General features: G+C 43.0%; 2 protein-coding genes and 1 pseudogene across 2 annotated transcripts; all 3 read right to left on the bottom strand.

Moving 5' to 3' along the window:
* Positions 1–11376: 11376 nt before the first annotated feature.
* LOC146721515 (uncharacterized) lies at positions 11377–11850 on the bottom strand. The gene has a single exon (XM_085486659.1). It carries the CDS (start codon positions 11848–11850, stop codon positions 11377–11379), a length of 474 nt encoding a protein of 157 aa, XP_085342785.1.
* A 179-nt stretch (positions 11851–12029) lies between these two features.
* LOC146721516 (uncharacterized) lies at positions 12030–12725 on the bottom strand. The gene has a single exon (XM_085486657.1). The coding sequence runs from the start codon at positions 12723–12725 to the stop codon at positions 12030–12032; it is 696 nt and encodes a 231-aa protein (XP_085342783.1).
* Positions 12726–14620: 1895 nt separating this feature from the next.
* Positions 14621–16269, bottom strand: LOC146721517 (large subunit ribosomal RNA; annotated as a pseudogene).
* Positions 16270–19175: the final 2906 nt, after the last annotated feature.

Genomic DNA, 19175 nt, shown 5'->3' on the forward strand with positions numbered 1-19175 from the left:
TGATTGGTGGAAATTTTTCACTTTTCACGTTTTTACTTTAGAAAAAGTTACACAATCAATCCCCAGGGTTGGGACACTGATTAAGGCCGGGTCTACAATAGGTGTAGTAACTCTAAAGCGAGGTCTACAATTGATGCTTTTCATTTAGCAACACAAGTCGACACAAGCATCATTCTATCTTTATTCTTATAGAATGTAGAACAAAGATAGAATTACGCTTGTGTCGACTTGTGTTCTTAAATGGAAAGCATCAAATGAGTACATTTACACGGCACCCTTAATCGGGTTTAATAACATTCGTAATTGTAAAACTGGCCAATTACAGCCATTCCCCTGAAGAATGGAACGGCTGTGATTGGCCAGTCTTACAACTACGAATGTTATTAAATTTGATTAAAGGTGCCGTGTAAACGTACTCAATAGCAGCAGGAGTATAGAGTATAAGAGCACAGATTAATAGACAGATCGCCAAAGGCCTGCCTAAAGAAGAGACCGCCATCTTCGTGCGATAGACTTTGCCCCTTACCGACACACTTTGCCACTGGTTCGAGTCCGTGCTAAATTTCGTAGACTTGAACCAAAAGACTTTGCCCCTGGTTCGAGTCCGTGCTAAATTTCGTAGACTCGACCAAAAGACTTTGCCCCTGGTGCAAGTCCAGGCTAAATTTGTTTGACATTACCAACAGACTTTGCCCCTGGTGCGAATCCAGGCTAATTGATCATGAGACCAATTTGAGAGATTTGGCCCCCGTTGTGTGTGTGTGAGAGAGAGAGAGAGAGAGAGAGAGAGAGAGAGAGAGAATATTTTACATATGCATATATATACATATATATAAAATTTATTAAATATAAAAAATATATTTTTACACATAAAATGTTTTTTTATTGAAATAATCACGATTTTAAATGTGATTTAACACAGTGTTCAAAAATTTTTTAATTAAATTTTTTAATTAAATTTTATTAAAGAAAATTACTTGAAATTTTTTACATTAAGAATTTAAAGGCTCCTTATTCTCTTGTAGAAATTTATCACTACGCCAATTAATCACTTATTTCGAGTATTTAAAATACTATAATATACAGTAATTTAAGTATTCGAAATAAAAGTGATTAATTACTCGAAATAAGTGATAAATTGGCGTTACTAGTAATAAATTTCTATAAGGGTTGAAATAAAGTATAAGAGATAAATAGGCTATATGTGAGCCGTATGCGAAATGTGAGATGTAAGACGCATATTGAAATTTAATTTTTCGATATAACTTTCAAAAATGTACACGAGGTACAAAAAATTAGCTTGGACATTTGTAAGACTTAAAATTGGGATTAATTCTCAATTCTATTAATTAAATTTCGATATAACACACCTTACATCCGCGCACGGCTCACATATAGCCCATTTATTAGTGCAATTTTTAAGTTCCTTATTTTTCAAAGTTCACCTTTTTACGTTATCAAATATTTTTGGTACGTTTTCAAGAATTTTATATTTTTACTTACCGCAGTTTCTTATCCAAATGTAAAATCTTTTATCGCAGTCTATAAAAAATTGAAACAATTTACAATTTTATGATATAATATTATTATTATTACAATTTCTATATATATGCACATATCTGTCAAATATCGTGATTTATTTCACATTATTATTATCTATTTTAATAAAAAAAAACAAAAACACTTGCAACAATCAAAAATAAACCGCCTGCCGCGAACGGAAAATGCCAAGAAAGCACGCAATTTCCGCGAATCTCGTAATTTTTTTGAAAAATCAACAATTTCAACGAAATTGTAAATTCTTCAAATCACTGCACAAGTATAATTCACAATAATAATTTGCAGTAACTACGATAAAAAATCGTATACTGAAAACCGCAAACGAAAGTGCAATGGGAGTAAGAGTAAAGTCTGTGATAAAATTAATTTGCAATAGAAAATTAATAATTTGCAAATAGAAAAATTTTGAAATTACCGAGGATTTACAAATAATAAAGTAAAAATATTAAATAATTTATGTTTTCGAATTTTGCTCGCGGAGAGGATCTTTAAAACAAGATTTTTAGAAGAGAGGACCTTTAAAATATAAACAGGCAAAAACGTTGGAAAAATTAAAGCGCGTTTAAACAGATAAACGCAATGAAATAAATACGCAATTGTTTTTACTTATCGCTGTAAGCTCACAAGCTTCTGACGTGCTATACACTTTTATATAATATATACAAGGTGTCCGGTAACTAACGGACCAATGATTAAGGGCGGATTCTCTGGCCAATTTGGAGACGATTTTTCCTTAGCAAAAATGTTGAGAAGTCAATAATTTTCGAGTTATAAGCGATTGAAAAAAATAGGTTTTTTGAAAACTAAACGTTTTGGAGTTAAAAGTCTAACATAATTACATTCTTCAGTTAATTTCAGGTAGAGTTTACTATAATAAAATTTTAAGTGATAAATATAAGGCCAACTTATCGAGCTGAATATTCGAGATGTTCAGTCAACTACCATTTATTACATGTATAAATTATAAAACTACAGTCATTATATTATATTAAAACTAACGCAAATTAACGCAAATTACAATCATTCTATAAACGTTTCGACCGCACGCGGTCTTCTTCAGTATAAGTATTGAAAATAAATTCTACCAATTCACATGATTATCGAAATTTAATTATAGTTATATCAGAACTCGGAGTTTTTGAGCAATTAACGCGTGTTTCAACTCCGTCCTGTCCAACATGTTCGCCTCGATATGTATCATCTGATTTTGTTCAGATTCTCGGATGATTTCATCGTTAATATGCGAGAAATTAACCCGTACCGTAGGCGCTGCTGATTAATAAGAATTACCGATCAACGTTGTCCAATTATAATATATATCCCCTACAATTGGTAGTATGCTTACCTATCATCGTTCTTCTTACAATTTTGCTACTTATTAACAGTTATTAAGGATGACACTTAACAAACAACAATAAGAAAGAACAGCTCATTTTAACCCTACTTGAATCGGAGAGCGTGCGTGTTTATATATGATCTAATATCTATGTTTTACTCGTTAATGTCCTATTTGTCCTATTATTATTTATTGTTCGCTAATATATCCAAAATATCAAAATACGACTCGCTAAGTAACTCAGTATCTTTGTTTAAATTTAGTCCATTTTTTTGTTCCTTGATATGTAGCCTCTCAGAAATGAGTCTTTTATAATAATTATTTTTCGTTGTCCATGATCTTAACATTGTCCCATTAAAGTATGATGTTCATTTCATGATGTGTTCAGAAATTACTGAAGTGTTTCGTTGAGTCCAACCTAATATATTTTTATGTTCTTCTATATTCGCATCGTCTGCAACCTTTGCCTCTTTTGTTTGGCCTACATAAGATGGCCTTACAATTGATTTGACACTGATCTTATAACCACATTCGAATGCCATGGCTGTTTAGTTTATCTTTCTGTGCTTTAATAATATTATCCAGTTTGTGAGACATCTATACCCTACCATCCAATTTTATTTTTCACACCGAGGAAACAATCATTTCTGAGACCCTATCTATATACGGAATGATCAAAAATTTTTTATTAACGCGAGTCATTTTCTTTATACTTTTTGTTCTTTCTGAATGTTTGGCCTGGTCTGCTCTAAAATGCTTTTCCCCTTAGATATGTTGAAACTTCACAACCGACGAAAATATCACAAAATTCTCTCAGGGCAATCACTAATGATGCCAAGGAGATCAATATACACATTGAAGCCAATAAATTTCTCAATGATACAATTAACCCTTTGGAAAATACTAATAAAAAATGGTTTGTTAATCTATCCAACACAGACATTCCGCCTAACGTATCTAATCTGTTGCAAATGGGTGATAAATTTTGTCTTCCGAATATTAGTAAAAAAACAGCGATACATGAATTTATCAAGGACATAGAGAGTAATAGCAAACGAAATAATATTAATAATCTCACAACGATCAGAAATATCGCGGTTCCAAAATTTGCACAACTTCTTAACACGAAGGATAAAAATGACGTAAGTCAACAAAAATTACTTGGTGCACACAGAGATTTAAAAAAATTTGTAAAGACAATCGAATGTTCTATTCACACGCGCGGACAAGGTAATGCTACGGTCGCGATGGATAGATCTTATTATATTAACAAAATGAAAAACGTTTTAAAAGATGTCAACACTACACTATTGTCAAAAAAAATCCGTGCAAAAAAATAGAGAACGATTTGAATGGTTTGTTGAAGAGATGGCTTAAGGAAGATTATATTTCAAAAAACGAATATTATAAATTACGTTGTAGTGATTCTCTCCTTCCAAAAGCGTATGGATTACCTAAAATCCATAAGGAAAACTATCCGGTTAGAATCATAGTTTCATCGGTTGATACGGCTCTATACTCGCTGGCTTCGTTTTTACAAAAACACCTTACGAACTAGCCTACCCAAAGCGAAAAGTCATATTAATAATAGTTTTGATTTGTACAGCATATTGTCTGGTAAAAAGATTGATGAGAATGATAGGATGTTTTCCTTGGATGTGGTGTCTTTGTTTCGAACGTTCCTCTGGATCTTGCGATTGACGGTATTAACGATAGATGGGATCACATTGGAATAAATACTAAAATACCGAAAAACGAATTTTTGGGGGGGATAAAATTCATATTGACTTCTACATATTTTACATTTGATGACATAATTTATAAACAGACGTTGGGACCCCTATGGGGTCACCGTTATCACCAATTATTGCAGACCTGGTTAGGCAAGATCTTGAGGATACAGTTCTCAAAGCGTTGAATTTGGAATGTTTGTTTATTTTCGTTATGTGGATGACATAATAGTGGCCAACCTCTAGGACTAATATGACTCAGATTGTGAATCAATTTCAACAACTATCATGAAAGACTTAAATTCACGGTCGAACAAGAGGTTAATCATAGCTTGAATTTCTTAGATTTATCACTTAAAATTATTAATAACAACTATTATATAGACTGGTATCAAAAAGAAACCTTCTCAGGAAGGACGTTATCATTTTATTCAAACCACCCATTATGCCACAAAATTGGAATAATATATAACCTTGTAGACAGATGTCTATTGCTATCACATCCACTATTTTTTAATAAAATTTGGAGTTAATTATTAATATACTCAGAAGCAATGGTTACCCTCTTGATCTGATTTTTAACAAAATTAATCATCGGATAGAACACATCATATCTAAGGGGAGCATTTTAGAGAGACAGGCCAACATAGAAAGAACAAAAAGTATAAGAAATGACTCGGTTAATAAAAAATTCTTTGTCATTCCGTATATAGATAGGGTCTCAGAAATGATTGTTTCCTCGGTGAAAAATAAAAATTGTATGGTAGGGTATAGATGTCTCAACAAACTGGATAATATTATTAAAGCACAGAAAGATAAAACTAAACATCCATGCAATTCGAATGTGGTTTATAAGATCAGTTGCAATAATTGTAATGCATCTTATGTAGGCCAAACAAAGAGGCAATTGCCGACGCGAATAAAAGAACATAAAAATAATATTAGGTTGGACTCAACGAAACATTCAGTAATTTCTGACACCTAATAAATGAACATCATACTTTTAATTGGGACAAATGTTAAGATCATGGACAACGAAAATAATTATTATAAAAGACTCATTTCTGAGATGCTACATATCAAGGAACAAAAAAAATGGACTAAATTTAAACAAAGATACTGAGTTCTTAGGCGAGTCGTATTTTGATATTTTGGATATATTAGCGAACAATAAATATAATAGGACAAATAGGACAATTAACGAGGTAAACATAGATATTAGATCATATATAACACGCACGCTCTCCGATCAAGTAGAGTTTAAAATGAGCTGTCGTTTCTGTATTGTTGTTGTTTAAGTGTCATCCTTAATAACTGTTAATAAGTAGCAAAATTGTCAAGAAGAACGATGATAGGTAAGCATACTAACCAATTGTAGGGGATATATATTATAATTTGGACATACGTTGATCGGTAATTTCTTATAATTCGGCAGCGCCTACGGTACGGGTTAAGTTTCTCGCATATTAACGATGAAATCATCCGAGATCTGAACAAAATCAGAGATCATATCGAGGCGAACATTGTTGGACAGGACGGATTGAACACGCGTTAATTGCTCAAAAATTCTCGATTCTGAATAACTATAATTAAAGTTCGATATCATGTGAATTGTAAGAATTTATTTTCAATAATTATACTGAAGAAGACCGCGTGCGGTCGAAACGTTTATTAGAATGAATTGTATTTGCGTTAATTTGCGTTAGTTTTAAATAATATAATGACTGTAGTTTTATAATTTATACATGTAATAAATGGTAGTTGACTGAACACTCGAATATTCAGCTCGATAAGTTGGCCTTATATTTATCACTTTGTTTNGCCCAAATAAAAAATTTTAAATTATTGGGTAAATTTTTTGGGAAAAACCCCCTTTGGGAAAAATAAAAAATACGTCCCCGCCCCGAAAATATTTTCGGGAACACCCCAAAGTTTCTGAACCATTATAAAAAGGGGACCCTTTAAAGGTTTTTTTGGGACCCCCTTTTTTTAAGATCGTCTCACGGGCGTACCTAAGCAAAGACGATTTCCCTTAATGTTGGCAAAAACAACGGGTCTGCGAATGCGGACCTGTTATACGTGTAACACACTTTCCTTGGTTCTATTTTCAAGATAACTTCATTACCTTTTAACTTGATGCTTGACTATTTACAGTCTTCTTTGCGATTAGCTCATCAAGAACTTCAATTATGTTTCGGTTCTGTTCAGTCTTCTGAAGTCAATCTATGAATTTTATGAAAATCCGAAGCCATTCGACTCTCGTTGTCTTTCCGGCCAAAAATGTAGGTATACTTCAATGATCGAGATTAAAGCGTGTTGTAACAAAGCACTTCTCCAGAGATTCTGGGAAGATAGATAATCTGGCGACTTGTCAACGGGAAAAGGGAGAGTCGTATTTCAACTCTATGTACCCCAGGACGCTTGGTTTCGATGACGCTACGAGAGATATTCCCATAAACGGTGACAGTTGAGTGCAGAGCCCTCTTATATAAAACGGGAATAGCTACGGCTTGCCTGATCAGGCATACAACGAGTTCGGAGTTAATTCCCGTCTATAAGGACTGGAATTGCTCCGGTCAGCCGGTCATTTCTATCACACGTTTTACGAGGGCTTGCTCTTCAGCCGTACTTCACGTGGACAATCAGCATGTCTTCGTTTAAATATTATGATCGTTAAAGTGCATGCAGACTCCCGTAATTTTCGCGGCGTCGGCATATTCTTGAACTTGGTGATTTGCTAAAGCTCTAAAATCTGAGATCCTCCGATGTTTCAACTATGGCGCACATTCGTCGGCCGGGCCGATGAACCATCGCTCTATGAACTAGGGCCCTCGCTCGACATCATACCGCCAAGTTCAATAAGGGGCACAATCCCGCGCCTTTTCATTCGTAGGCTTACGGGATGCGCCATTCGGCGGCATCGACTATTGCATGAAGCATGTGTCACTTAGTCGAACCAAAGAGTTGTCAACTCAAAGTGGTTTACTCTCTTGCTTACGGATTAGGCTCAGCGAGGAACGGACCTTAAGAGACTTTTGGCTTCTGCTTGCAAAGAACGTGCACAAAGCCTGACCATAGGATGGGCTGCTCCGGTTGTTGTAACCGCGAAAATCTTGCTACAAGAGTTATGGCTTCTCAAATGTGATTGGGACTCCCCTCTTCCAGAGTAGTTGCGCGATCGTTGGGAGAGCTACACCAACGATTTAGAATCATTAAACCGCGTCCGAATACCGCGTTGGACCGGTCGACATTCCAATAACCTCGCGTTCAAAATCCACGAGTTTGCCGACGCTTCAAACCGCGCTTACGCGGCGGTCGTTTATATTCGAGTGCTTCCTTCGCCAACGAAGTTTCAAATCACTCTGCTCGCTGCTAAAACAAAGGTCGCGCCGATCAAAACCGTAAGCATCCCGCGCTTGGAACTGAACGCTATCGTCCTCCTCAGCCGGCTAATCAAGTGGACCTTGACATCGTTGAAATTACCTCCGATTCCAATATACGGATGGACGGATTCGACCATCGCTCTCGCGTGGCTCCGTCAACATCCATCAAAATGGAGCACCTACGTGGCTAACCGCGTATCCGAAGTGCATACCTGTCTGGATTCTGTTTGTTGGAATCACGTTCCGTCTCGAGATAATCCGGCGGACTGTGCCTTGCGCGGCTTGACCGCCTCCGAGCTCGTGACTCACCCGCTATGGTGGAACGGTCCACGATGGCTTCAGAAGCCATCGACTGCGTGGCCGATTCTGAATGTCTCAGCTCCGCTCGACACTGCCACCGATCAGCAAGTGTCGGTGGAAAGAAGACGGCCTGTGACGTTCCATGTTTAAGAGGCCGAGGAATGGAAACTCCCATATAGGTTCTCCACTTGGACCAAGCTTGTCCGCGTGACTGCCTATATGAATCGCTTTATTCTTCGTGTAAAAGAAAAGAGCGCGTCTCGCTCCCAACTCTTCCCCCTTCTGAACGCCGATGAGTTTAGGAGGGCGGAAATCTTCTGGTTGCGCTATCTGCAACAGAGATTCTTCGAGCGGGAAACGCGCTCACTAAAGAATAACGGCACCATGCCGCATTCGAGCTCGTTGAGCAAATTGAGTCCTTTTCTAGGAGAGGACTCTTTACTCCGTCTTGGCGGGCGGTTGACGAATTCCGCGCTCAGCTATGACGAGCAACATCCTATAATAATAGCGGTATGCTTGTAACGGATCCGCGATATCCTGTCTTTCTTTGTTCTTGAAGAACGACAATCGAACCTCAATCACGTATTCAATAGTCTATCAAAAGGGTCCGAAGCGTCGGAACCAGATACAGTGTACAAATCTGATATGATACAATAAAATTACTGTTATTAAAATTAAATAAAAGGAAAAACAATCACAATAAAATATAAAATATATTTCATTAATTTTACTTTACGGTTTAGTAAAATTAATAAAACATGTTTCATATTTTATTGTGATAGATATTATTATTTTGAATGTGATAAATATTAATTAGAGGAATTCTAATAAAATTTTTTCCATACAATATTATCCTACGATTACCACAATTTTCAGGGCAAATTCTAAGAGAAAATTCTCTCAGATTGTGATTATGTGTTGTAATTTGTAATCAGTTATTTATTACAATAATTTTTAATCAAGTGCGTGAGTCAAAGTGTCAATAGAATTTATTACAAAAAAATGATTTCATCATGCAGTGTGTCACAGTGTGTCAATATCGGATTGTATCCAGTCAGGCAACAATTATTCGTCAAAGGACATCAAACATCTCTACAAGGTAAGAATCAGTGAGAGAGAGAGAGAGAGAGTGTGTGTGTGTGTGTGTATACGCGTACACACACACGCGCACACACACACACACACACACAAAACGCCGCGTGTAACAAACAGCTGATCGCTTCGAGCGCCCACGTAATCGCCCGCGTCGGATAATGTGGTGCGCCGCTCCTGATTACCGCCCGTACTCGTGCTGTAATTCGCTAACTATTTCTTTTTATATTTCAAAAACTAAGCTTCGGATAAAATTTTGGCAAAGGAAAAATCGTCTTTAAATTGAGTCAGGAATACGACATTTTAAAGACAAACGGTTGTTTTGAATCACCCTGTATAATACAGGAAGGATCGATGATATTTCGACTATCTGTCAACTGTGTCGGTCCGACGGTTTCTTCAAAAAGCTTCCGCCCCGGCTCTCCCGTTGCGGGAGAGACGCTCCGATCGAGAAACACACAACTCTACCTTTGTGCCGTAGCCTTCCCTGGCGGGAGGCGGCGGTCCGCGCGCGTCCGCGGACAGCCTGATCGAAGAGCCACCACGATTATTCTTTCTCTCTCTCGTCCAAGAGAAGAGACCACGATGGTTGAACGAGAAGCGCGTTTCTTCGCGAACGCAAAAATTTCGAACGATTACCCTGAACGGTGAATCACTTGGCTCGTAGGTCGATGAAGAACGCAGCTAATTGCGCGTCAACTTGTGTTTAAAATTGTCATGTATTTTCGGAGCGACGAAGCAAGGTCAATCGTAGAAATTGAAAATATTCGACGCCGAGATGTTATTCCGGTTGTTTTCGATTCCGCGAGCGAGGAATCTACAAAAACTCGCCTTTGTCTCGCGTTTCGGAGCGTGATGGGGCAATCGTCCACGAATAGGATTTCAGCACGTGTGCCACGCGTCGATCGGATGAGCCTTAGCTGCCGAATTCCGCGAGGATCAAAAATGAGTCTACTCGAGGAGTCTGAACTGAAGAGACGTCTCCGTGTATATCAGCGAAAAGAGCATCGCGCGAATTTATCTTGTTCTAGAGCGAACTTCCGCGTTTTAATCTTGTCTGCGAGAGTTTTGAATAAAACTGCTTTGCCTCAAAAGTGAATTTCTCCACCTTTACAATTTTCTCCGCATCCAGTCTCCTTCGTATCTACGAGCCGACTTATAAATAAATAAATTTGCCTCTGCGCGGAAAATTAAAACAAATCGAAGGTTCTCGCACAGAAGTAAAATGGTCCTTCGAGCCGGATTGTGAAGATAACGAGGACGATAAGGTAAAACGGAGAAAGTGATTCTCGTGTGACTCTCGCGGACAGTGAAAAAGCGCGGGTGGACAATAGAAGCACATCGTCTTACAAACGAGTGTGCAAAAGAAGAGACAGGAACCAAGTGTCGAGTTCGCTTTAGAGAAACAAGTGTACGGGTAGACTCCGATTCACGTCGTCAAAACCCAATTCGACTCGTGAGACGAAACTTAGTGGTCTCTTTCGAGACAAATTCGTCGCGTTCGACAGTCAGGTCGTTCGCGAACTCGTGCCGTCGGCGCCGTTCACGCGCCCGACATACTTAGTGGTCTCTTTCGAGACAAATTCGTCGCGTTCGACAGTCAGGTCGTTCGCGAACTCGTGCCGTCGGCGCCGTTCACGCGCCCGACATACTCAGTGGTCTCTTTTGAGACAAATTCGTTGCGTTCGACAGTCAGTTCGTTCGCGAACTCGTGCCGTCGGCGCCGTTCACGCGCCCGACATACTCAGTGGTCTCTTTTGAGACAAATTCGTCGCGTTTCAACAACAAGGTCGTCCGCGAACTCTTGCCGTCCGCGCCGTTCACGCGCCTGACATAATCAATGGTCTCAAGTCAAACTTGAGACATACGCGTCGCGTTCGATAGAGGAAGCGTCCGCGAATCTTTCCGTCTGTACTACTGACGTTGCTAAAAAAAAAAAAAAATGTCGACAGCAAAAGATCTGTTGATCGCGCAATTAGACACGATCTCTCAAGCGAAACACGTCTTCGTTAGGCATCCATGACAGGCCGAGAACTTTAAGTGAATCTTCCGTCAGGATTAGATGATCGGTTACTTCCGATTGGTCAACAGACAAATCCTTGAGAAGTTCGATCGAATTTGATGCCCATTTCCTTAATTGAAATCCCCCCTTTTCCATTAACTGCATCAATTGAACGCGAGTATTTTTTAAAGATTTTATATCATCCGCGCCAAACAGGGCGTCGTCTACATAAATAGACTCTCCTAGGATAGGAACCGCGGCCTTGAACTTTTCTCCCTCGTCAAGGGCGAGCTGTTTCAATACTCGCATTGCGAGATACGGAGCGGGAGCGAGACCGTAAGTGACCGTTAACAAGCGAAAATATCGAACGGGCGCTTCCGCTTGAGGACACCAAAGAATTCTTTGGTAGTCTGAATCTTGCTCATGAATTTGAATTTGCCGAAACATCTTGGCGATGTCGGCCGTACAAACGAAGCTCCACCGTCGCCATCGCGATAACACGGCAGGTAGATCTTGCTGTAATTTGGGCCCTATTAATAAAAAGTCATTCAACGACGTGCCATTCCTAGTTCGGCGCGACGCGTTGAAAACGACCCGTAATTTAGTCGTGCAACTATCTTCCCGAATCACGGGTGGTGCGGAATGTAAACGGGCAAATACTCGGTTTTTTCCGACTCGTCGACGCTAGTCATATGTCCGAGGGACTCGTATTCCGCTAGAAATTCGTTATACTGCGAATACAGTTCCGATCGATTTCTCAATCTGTTTTCCATGCGGTTGTACAGCGACCGCGCAATGGAAAGAGACTCTCCGATTTCGATCGGAGGATCACATTTAAAGGGTAGTCGAACGACGTATCGTCCGTCGGACAACCGACTATGCGTCTGCACGAAGTGTCGCTCACAAATCTCTTCCTCCTCCGTGAGGGGAATTTGAGGCGCGATCTCCTCATCTTCCCAGAACCGCTGGAGAAGAGTGTCTATCTCTTGACCGAGAACGCAATTTAAAACGGCTTCTTTTGAAGCCTTCCGTTTATTTTTGGTCGGACCGGAAATAATCCAACCGAGCGCGGTTAGTTGAGCTGTGGGGGTACCGAGCGGACCTTGCCTCAAGTCGCGCATCAAAAGTGAGCCATAAACGTCGGCTCCAAGAAGCAAGTGAATTTGATGTTTGCTCGACGGATCCGGATCCGCGAGGGAAAGGCCCTTCAAGTGAGGCCACGATTCGACAGGTCGAACTCGCGAAGCCGCGTACGACGTGATCTTCGGAAACACGTACACTGTGATTGGAAATACCGGGTCGGATTTCGCGCACGGAGTCATTCGCAAGGACACGCGCGACTTTGCGGCACCCGCGTAGGTTTCCCCGAATCCTTTGATTTGTAAATCGGTTCTTTGTCGCCTGGTCCGTATGGTTTGACAGAAAGATTACGATATAAAACTAAAATTGGATCCCTGATCCAATAGCGCGCGAACCTTAAAGCGTCGGCCCTCAGCGGTGTGGATGTTCACCCACGCGGTTGCGAGGAGAACCGCGGGAGTCGTAAAGTCCGGCGGCTCGATTGTCTGGACGCTGGTCACGGCAGCGTTATTGGAACCGTCCAAGGCGTCGGACTTCGCATTCGTTTTCACGCTTGGTTTCGCAGCTTCCGAATCTTTTCTGACAGCTGACGATTGATAATTTTCGGAATGCAATAAAGAATGATGAGACCGACTGCAGTGGTTGCATCGCTGTTGGCTCGGGCAATTCGGCGAAATATGCCCCGAGCGCAAGCAATTAAAGCATACACGATTTTTGCGAGCGAGCTCATTTTGTTGTTCAACTGATTTTTGACGAAACGGCTCGCACTTTATCACGAAATGATTGCCTGAGCAGCATATGCACTTGACAGCGGAGACGTTATGCATTGACGAACGCGGCTTGTTTGGCTTTTGATTAACACTTTCTCTTGAAACTTCCGCGAAGTCTGACAATCCGCGGATTCGAGTCGTAAGAAATTCATGAATATCTTTGTACGCCGGAATTGAAGTTATAGAGGAACACTTCAAGTTCCACTCGCTTCGCGTTTTTTGACAGAATTTTTGTGAGACGCAATAAACAAGCATATCGTCTCACTGAGCAACCGGTCGACTCAAATTCGTCAGCGCGGCCAGCGATGCAGCCACCGTGTCTCGCAATCTCTTTAACTCGCCTACGCTTTCATGTTTCATAACGGGCGATTATAATCGATCATAATCGGAACGACGGTTAACAGATGTTGATTCATAAACCTAACGCCTCGATTCGCGGCAAGCGCCTCCTCCCTCGTCATCATGCGCTTCTCTTCGTCGCTCCATTGGCGGTTAACCCTCTCGACGTTAACCTCCTCGTTGACGATGGCCTCGTGTGCACATCGGCGATGGAGGCCGAGTCCGGTCTTCGTGGTGAACGCACGATCACAGTGTGGGCATGGGAATTGCGGGGCTTGCGGGGTAGCAGGGACAGGGGCAGCGGGTGTTGGGCGGCGTCGTGGCCTAGCGGGCGGCCGACGAGAAGAGCCTGGAGAGGGGTCAGGAGAGGGTGGCGAAGGGACGACAGGACCGGCGGCCCGAGGCTGCCGCCGGAGATTATATTTTTCTCTTCTTGTGGTGCCTGCCGTAAACAGACCCGAAGGGCTGGCAACCCCACGGACCCGGACGGAGCGTTGCCGCTCCGCCAAGCCAGAGCCCCGTTGGCCGCCGGGAGGTTGGTTCCGACGTTGCCCGACTCTCACCGCGAGGAGGTGGGGTTGGCGCATGGAAACCACCAAAATCGGCGGCTCCCTTAAGAGAGTCATAGTTACTCCCGCCGTTTACCCGCGCTTGCTTGAATTTCTTCACGTTAACATTCAGAGCACTGGGCAGAAATCACATTGCGTCAACACCCGCGAGGGCCATCGCAATGCTTTGTTTTAATTAGACAGTTGGATTCCCCTAGTCCGTGCCAGTTCTGAGCTGAGCGTTGAATGGCGGCCGAAGAGGACGACCACGACGGCTTGCGCCGCCACGGAAGCCTCGCAGCAAGGAAGATCCGCGGGAGGCCAAGGCACGGGACCGAGCTCGGATCCCGGGACCGGCGCGAGAACGCCGACCGTTCACCTCGCCCAGGCCCGGCACGTCAGCCCCGCTTCTCAGAGCCAATCCTTATTCCGAAGTTACGAATCCAATTTGCCGACTTCCCTTACCTACATTATTCTATCGACTAGAGGCTCTTTACCTTGGAGACCTGCTGCGGATATGGGTACGAACCGGCGCGACACCTCCACGTGGCCCTCTCCTGGATTTTCAAGGTCCGAGGGGAAGATCCGGACACCGCCGCAACTGCGGTGCTCTTCGCGTTCCAAACCCTATCTCCCTGCTAGAGGTTTCCAAGAAACTCGAATGCTTATACAGAAAAGAAAACTCTTCCCGGATCTCCCGACGGCGTCTCCAGGTCATTTTGGGTTACCCCGACGAACACTCTTTCAAGGGCCCGAATTGTATGCGGTTCCTCTGCCGGGTTCCGGAATAGGAACCGGATTCCCTTTTGCCCGACGGGCGTGTGTCTTTCGTATAATATTTATTATTATTTCTCGACACTCGAGTATATTGTACGCCGTCATTGACATAGGATTTCTCCTAGGCTTAGGATCAACTGACTCGTGTGCAACGGCTGTTCACACGAAACCCTTCTCCACGTCAGTCCTCCAGGGCCTCGCTGGAGTATTTGCTACTACCACCAAGATCTGCACCGACGGCGGCTCCAGGCAAGCTCGCGCCTAGACTTTTCTGCGCTCACCGTCGCGACACTCCTACTCGTCAGGGCTTCGTGACGACGCGAGAGAAGACTAACGCCCGCTTTCGGTTGCCGCCCCACTTGCCACTGACGGCAGAGTATAGGCTCGACGCTTCAGCGCCATCCATTTTCAAGGCTAGTTGCTTCGGCAGGTGAGTTTTACACACTCCTTAGCGGATTCCGACTTCCATGGCCACCGTTCTGCTGTCTTAAGCAACCAACGCCTTTCATGGTGTCCCATGAGCGTCGAGTTGGGCGCCTTAACTCTGCGTTTGGTTCATCCCACCACGCCAGTTCTGCTTACCAAAAATGGCCCACTTGGCACTCTGATTCGAAGATGCTCGTGGCTTCATAATTCAAGAAAGCCAGAGATCTCACCCATTTAAAGTTTGAGAATAGGTTGAGGTCGTTTTGGCCCCAAGGCCTCTAATCATTCGCTTTACCAGATGAGACTCGCGCGCGTTCCGTGCGGAACGGCCGAGTGCCAGCTATCCTAAGGGAAACTTCGGAGGAAACCAGCTACTAGATGGTTCAATTAGTCTTTCGCCCCTATACCCAGTTCCGACGATCGATTTGCACGGACTCCGCGGGACATCGCCGACCGACGCGAAGCCAGCGCCGCTGACGATGAATTTCCCCGTTCGATCTTTTGGGTTTCTTAGGTTTACCCCTGAACGGTTTCACGTACTCTTGAACTCTCTTTTCAAAGTTCTTTTCAACTTTCCCTCACGGTACTTGTTCGCTATCGGTCTCGTGGTCGTATTTAGCCTTAGATGGAGTTTACCACCCACTTAGAGCTGCACTCTCAAGCAACCCGATTCTAAGGAGAGATTCTCCCGAGGCGCGCACCGGTCGCTACGGGCCTGGCACCCTCTACGGGTAAGTGGCCCCATTCAAGATGGACTTGGACGCGACGCGGCACCTCGGGATAAGCGGATCCTTTCGAACACCACATTTCCCTGCGGCGGAACCGCGGGATTCGGTGCTGGGCTCTTTCCTGTTCGCTCGCCGCTACTAAGGAAATCCTGGTCAGTTTCTTTTCCTCCGCTTAATAATATGCTTAAATTCAGCGGGTAATCTTGCCTGCTCTGAGGTCGTCGCATAGTGAGTTTTCGTAGCCGTTTGCCTCCTCCGCGTCGCTCATCGTCGTCTCTCTTCTATAATATATAAGAGGGAGAGAGAGAGAGCGTCGACGAGAGAGCAGCAGCGGCAGCACACGAAATACGCGAGAAGGCAAATCGCCGGGGCGCTAACCGCACACACACTCGTTGGTGGTAATGGAGACGATATATCGCGGGGTTCGAAATTCTCGGCTCTCCTTTCTCTTTTATATACGAAATTCGGGCGGAATCGATTCGACGAGTACACGACGCGGCGCGCCGGTCCTTTTTTTTTGCTTTACGAAAATTTCGTGGACTCGGACACGCGGTCGGCTCGCGATTCAAAACCCTTCTCCGTAAAGAGGTAAAGGATTACGAATGCTCTCTCCGCCGGACGACGACGCGCCGTATATTTCTCCGTAATACCGTTATGTGTGCGGGCAAGGGCGCCTCGGCATAAGGCGCGCGAGCGCTATCGCACCAAGAGACGCGGCACAGAGTGCGAGAGCAGTCGGTCAGTCTGTGTGATGTACGGAGAGGAGAGACGGTGAGACATGCGCTACCTACTTTCGGGAGACAACGACGCACGCGCCGCTCTAGGGAAAGCGGTGCCATTCACCGCCCTGACCCTTTTTTTGGCCGTTTGTTGCTCCCTTCGCGCGCGCTCTTACTCTCATCCCATTTCTCCTCGGCTCTCGCGTACACACACGACTTGGATACACAAACACGCTCCCCCTCTTAATTCGCGCAGCATTCCCTGGGCGCGCGTTCGCCAACGTTTTACACGCTTGTGCGCTTCTCTTTCTCATTATTATTTCGGTGTGTCATTTCAGACGACGCAAGGATTTGCGCCGCGGCTGGTCGGCGCGGCACAGACACCTCGGGCGAACGTCCAACGATCGCTCGTACGCCCATTGTAAGCGTTGCACAGGGCACAGGCGACGCGCGCGCCATTCTCTGGTCGCCCGCGTCGTGGCCGTGCGCGCTTTTCGGGCGCAAGTAGTTTAGGGGTACTAAAACGACTCTCAGCCAGGCGTGGTCCGGGAATTGTATCCGTGGACCGCAATGTGCGTTCGAAATGTCGATGTTCATGTGTCCTGCAGTTCACAAGTTGTGCGAGAACCTTCGATTTGTTTTAATTTTCCGCGCAGAGGCAAATTTATTTATTTATAAGTCGGCTCGTAGATACGAAGGAGACTGGATGCGGAGAAAATTGTAAATGTGGAGAAATTCACTTTTGAGGCAAAGCAGTTTTATTCAAAACTCTCGCAGACAAGATTAAAACGCGGAAGTTCGCTCTAGAACGAAATAAATTCGCGCGATGCTCTTTTCGCTGATATACACGGAGACGTCTCTTCAGTTCAGACTCCTCGAGTAGACTCATTTTTGATCCTCGCGGAATTCGGCAGCTAAGGCTCATCCGATCGACGCGTGGCACACGTGCTGAAATCCTATTCGCGGACGATTGCCCCATCACGCTCCGAAACGCAAGACAAAGGCGAGTTTTTGTAGATTCCTCGCTCGCGGAATCGAAAACAACCGGAATAACATCTCGGCGTCGAATATTTTCAATTTCTACGATTAACCTTGCTTCGTCGCTCCGAAAATACGTGACAATTTTAAACATACCGCCCGCCTCGCATTTGAACGTATGCGAATATGCGAAATATAGCCAACGGTAGTCTTCAACGTACGATGAAGACAATAAATCAATTTTCAATCAACCAAGAAATCAAACAAGAGATCAATGCAATAATTCCTTGCGATCGAATAACGAGGGCAAGTAATCAGAAGGTGAAAAAACCTTTTACAATTTTCGAGTAAATATTTCTAAATTATAAAGACGCTCTCAATTTTCAATAGGCACTGAGCCTTAGCAAATATTCGCCTCTTTCGGCTGTTCGAGCACGCAAATACAATTATACATGTTTCGAAATTCTACCGACAATGCGATGGGTCGAATAACAAAGTCATAAATGCGATACCTGGCTCGAAAACCACGCCGAAGAGGAGAATATTGCCTAACATAGTAGATTTTTAACGTATAAGACGGGCAACAAGAGCCAAATCGCGGATGACAATGCGTTATCCTAACGAAACTAAATAATTTTCCGTTAGAATTAAATACCGGTGCACAAGGCACCAAATTTTACTTGGACACGGCCAAGATTTTAAATATGAAATAATCTCATATTTGAGATTTAATTTCAATACCCCCTTTAACCCCCCTACGGAAAATAAATAAATGAATGCAAGAGAAAAATATAGATCCGAAAATCGCTGAATCGGGAATCGAACCCGAGACCTTTCGCTTGCCGGGCGACTGCTCTTCCAGCTGAGCTATTCAGATCCTTTCGATTCTATACTTTTCTCTGTTATATATATTAATGTTGGTAAACAAACGCATTTTTTAAGCCAGCGTGTATCAAATATAAGAGTTTTAACAAGGCTCTGTAATATAAATATAAATTTAACGTATAAGACGGGCAACAAGAGCCAAATCGCGGATGACAATGCGTTATCCTAACGAAACTAAATAATTTTCCGTTAGAATTAAATACCGGTGCACAAGGCACCACATTTTACTTGGACACGGCCAAGATTTTAAATATGAAATAATCTCATATTTGAGATTTAATTTCAATACCCCCTTTAACCCCCCTTCGGAAAATATATAAATGAATGCAAGAGAAAAATATAGATCCGAAAATCGCTGAATCGGGAATCGAACCCGAGACCTTTCGCTTGCCGGGCGACTGCTCTTCCAGCTGAGCTATTCAGATCCTTTCGATTCTATACTTTTCTCTGTTATATATATTAATGTTGGTAAACAAACGCATTTTTTAAGCCAGTTATTTTCCGTAGGGGAGTTAAAGGGGG

The sequence above is a fragment of the Nylanderia fulva genome, unplaced genomic scaffold (assembly GCF_048542155.1).
Source record: "Nylanderia fulva isolate GAGA-0341 unplaced genomic scaffold, ASM4854215v1 Scaffold460, whole genome shotgun sequence".
NCBI classification, from domain to species: domain Eukaryota; kingdom Metazoa; phylum Arthropoda; class Insecta; order Hymenoptera; family Formicidae; genus Nylanderia; species Nylanderia fulva.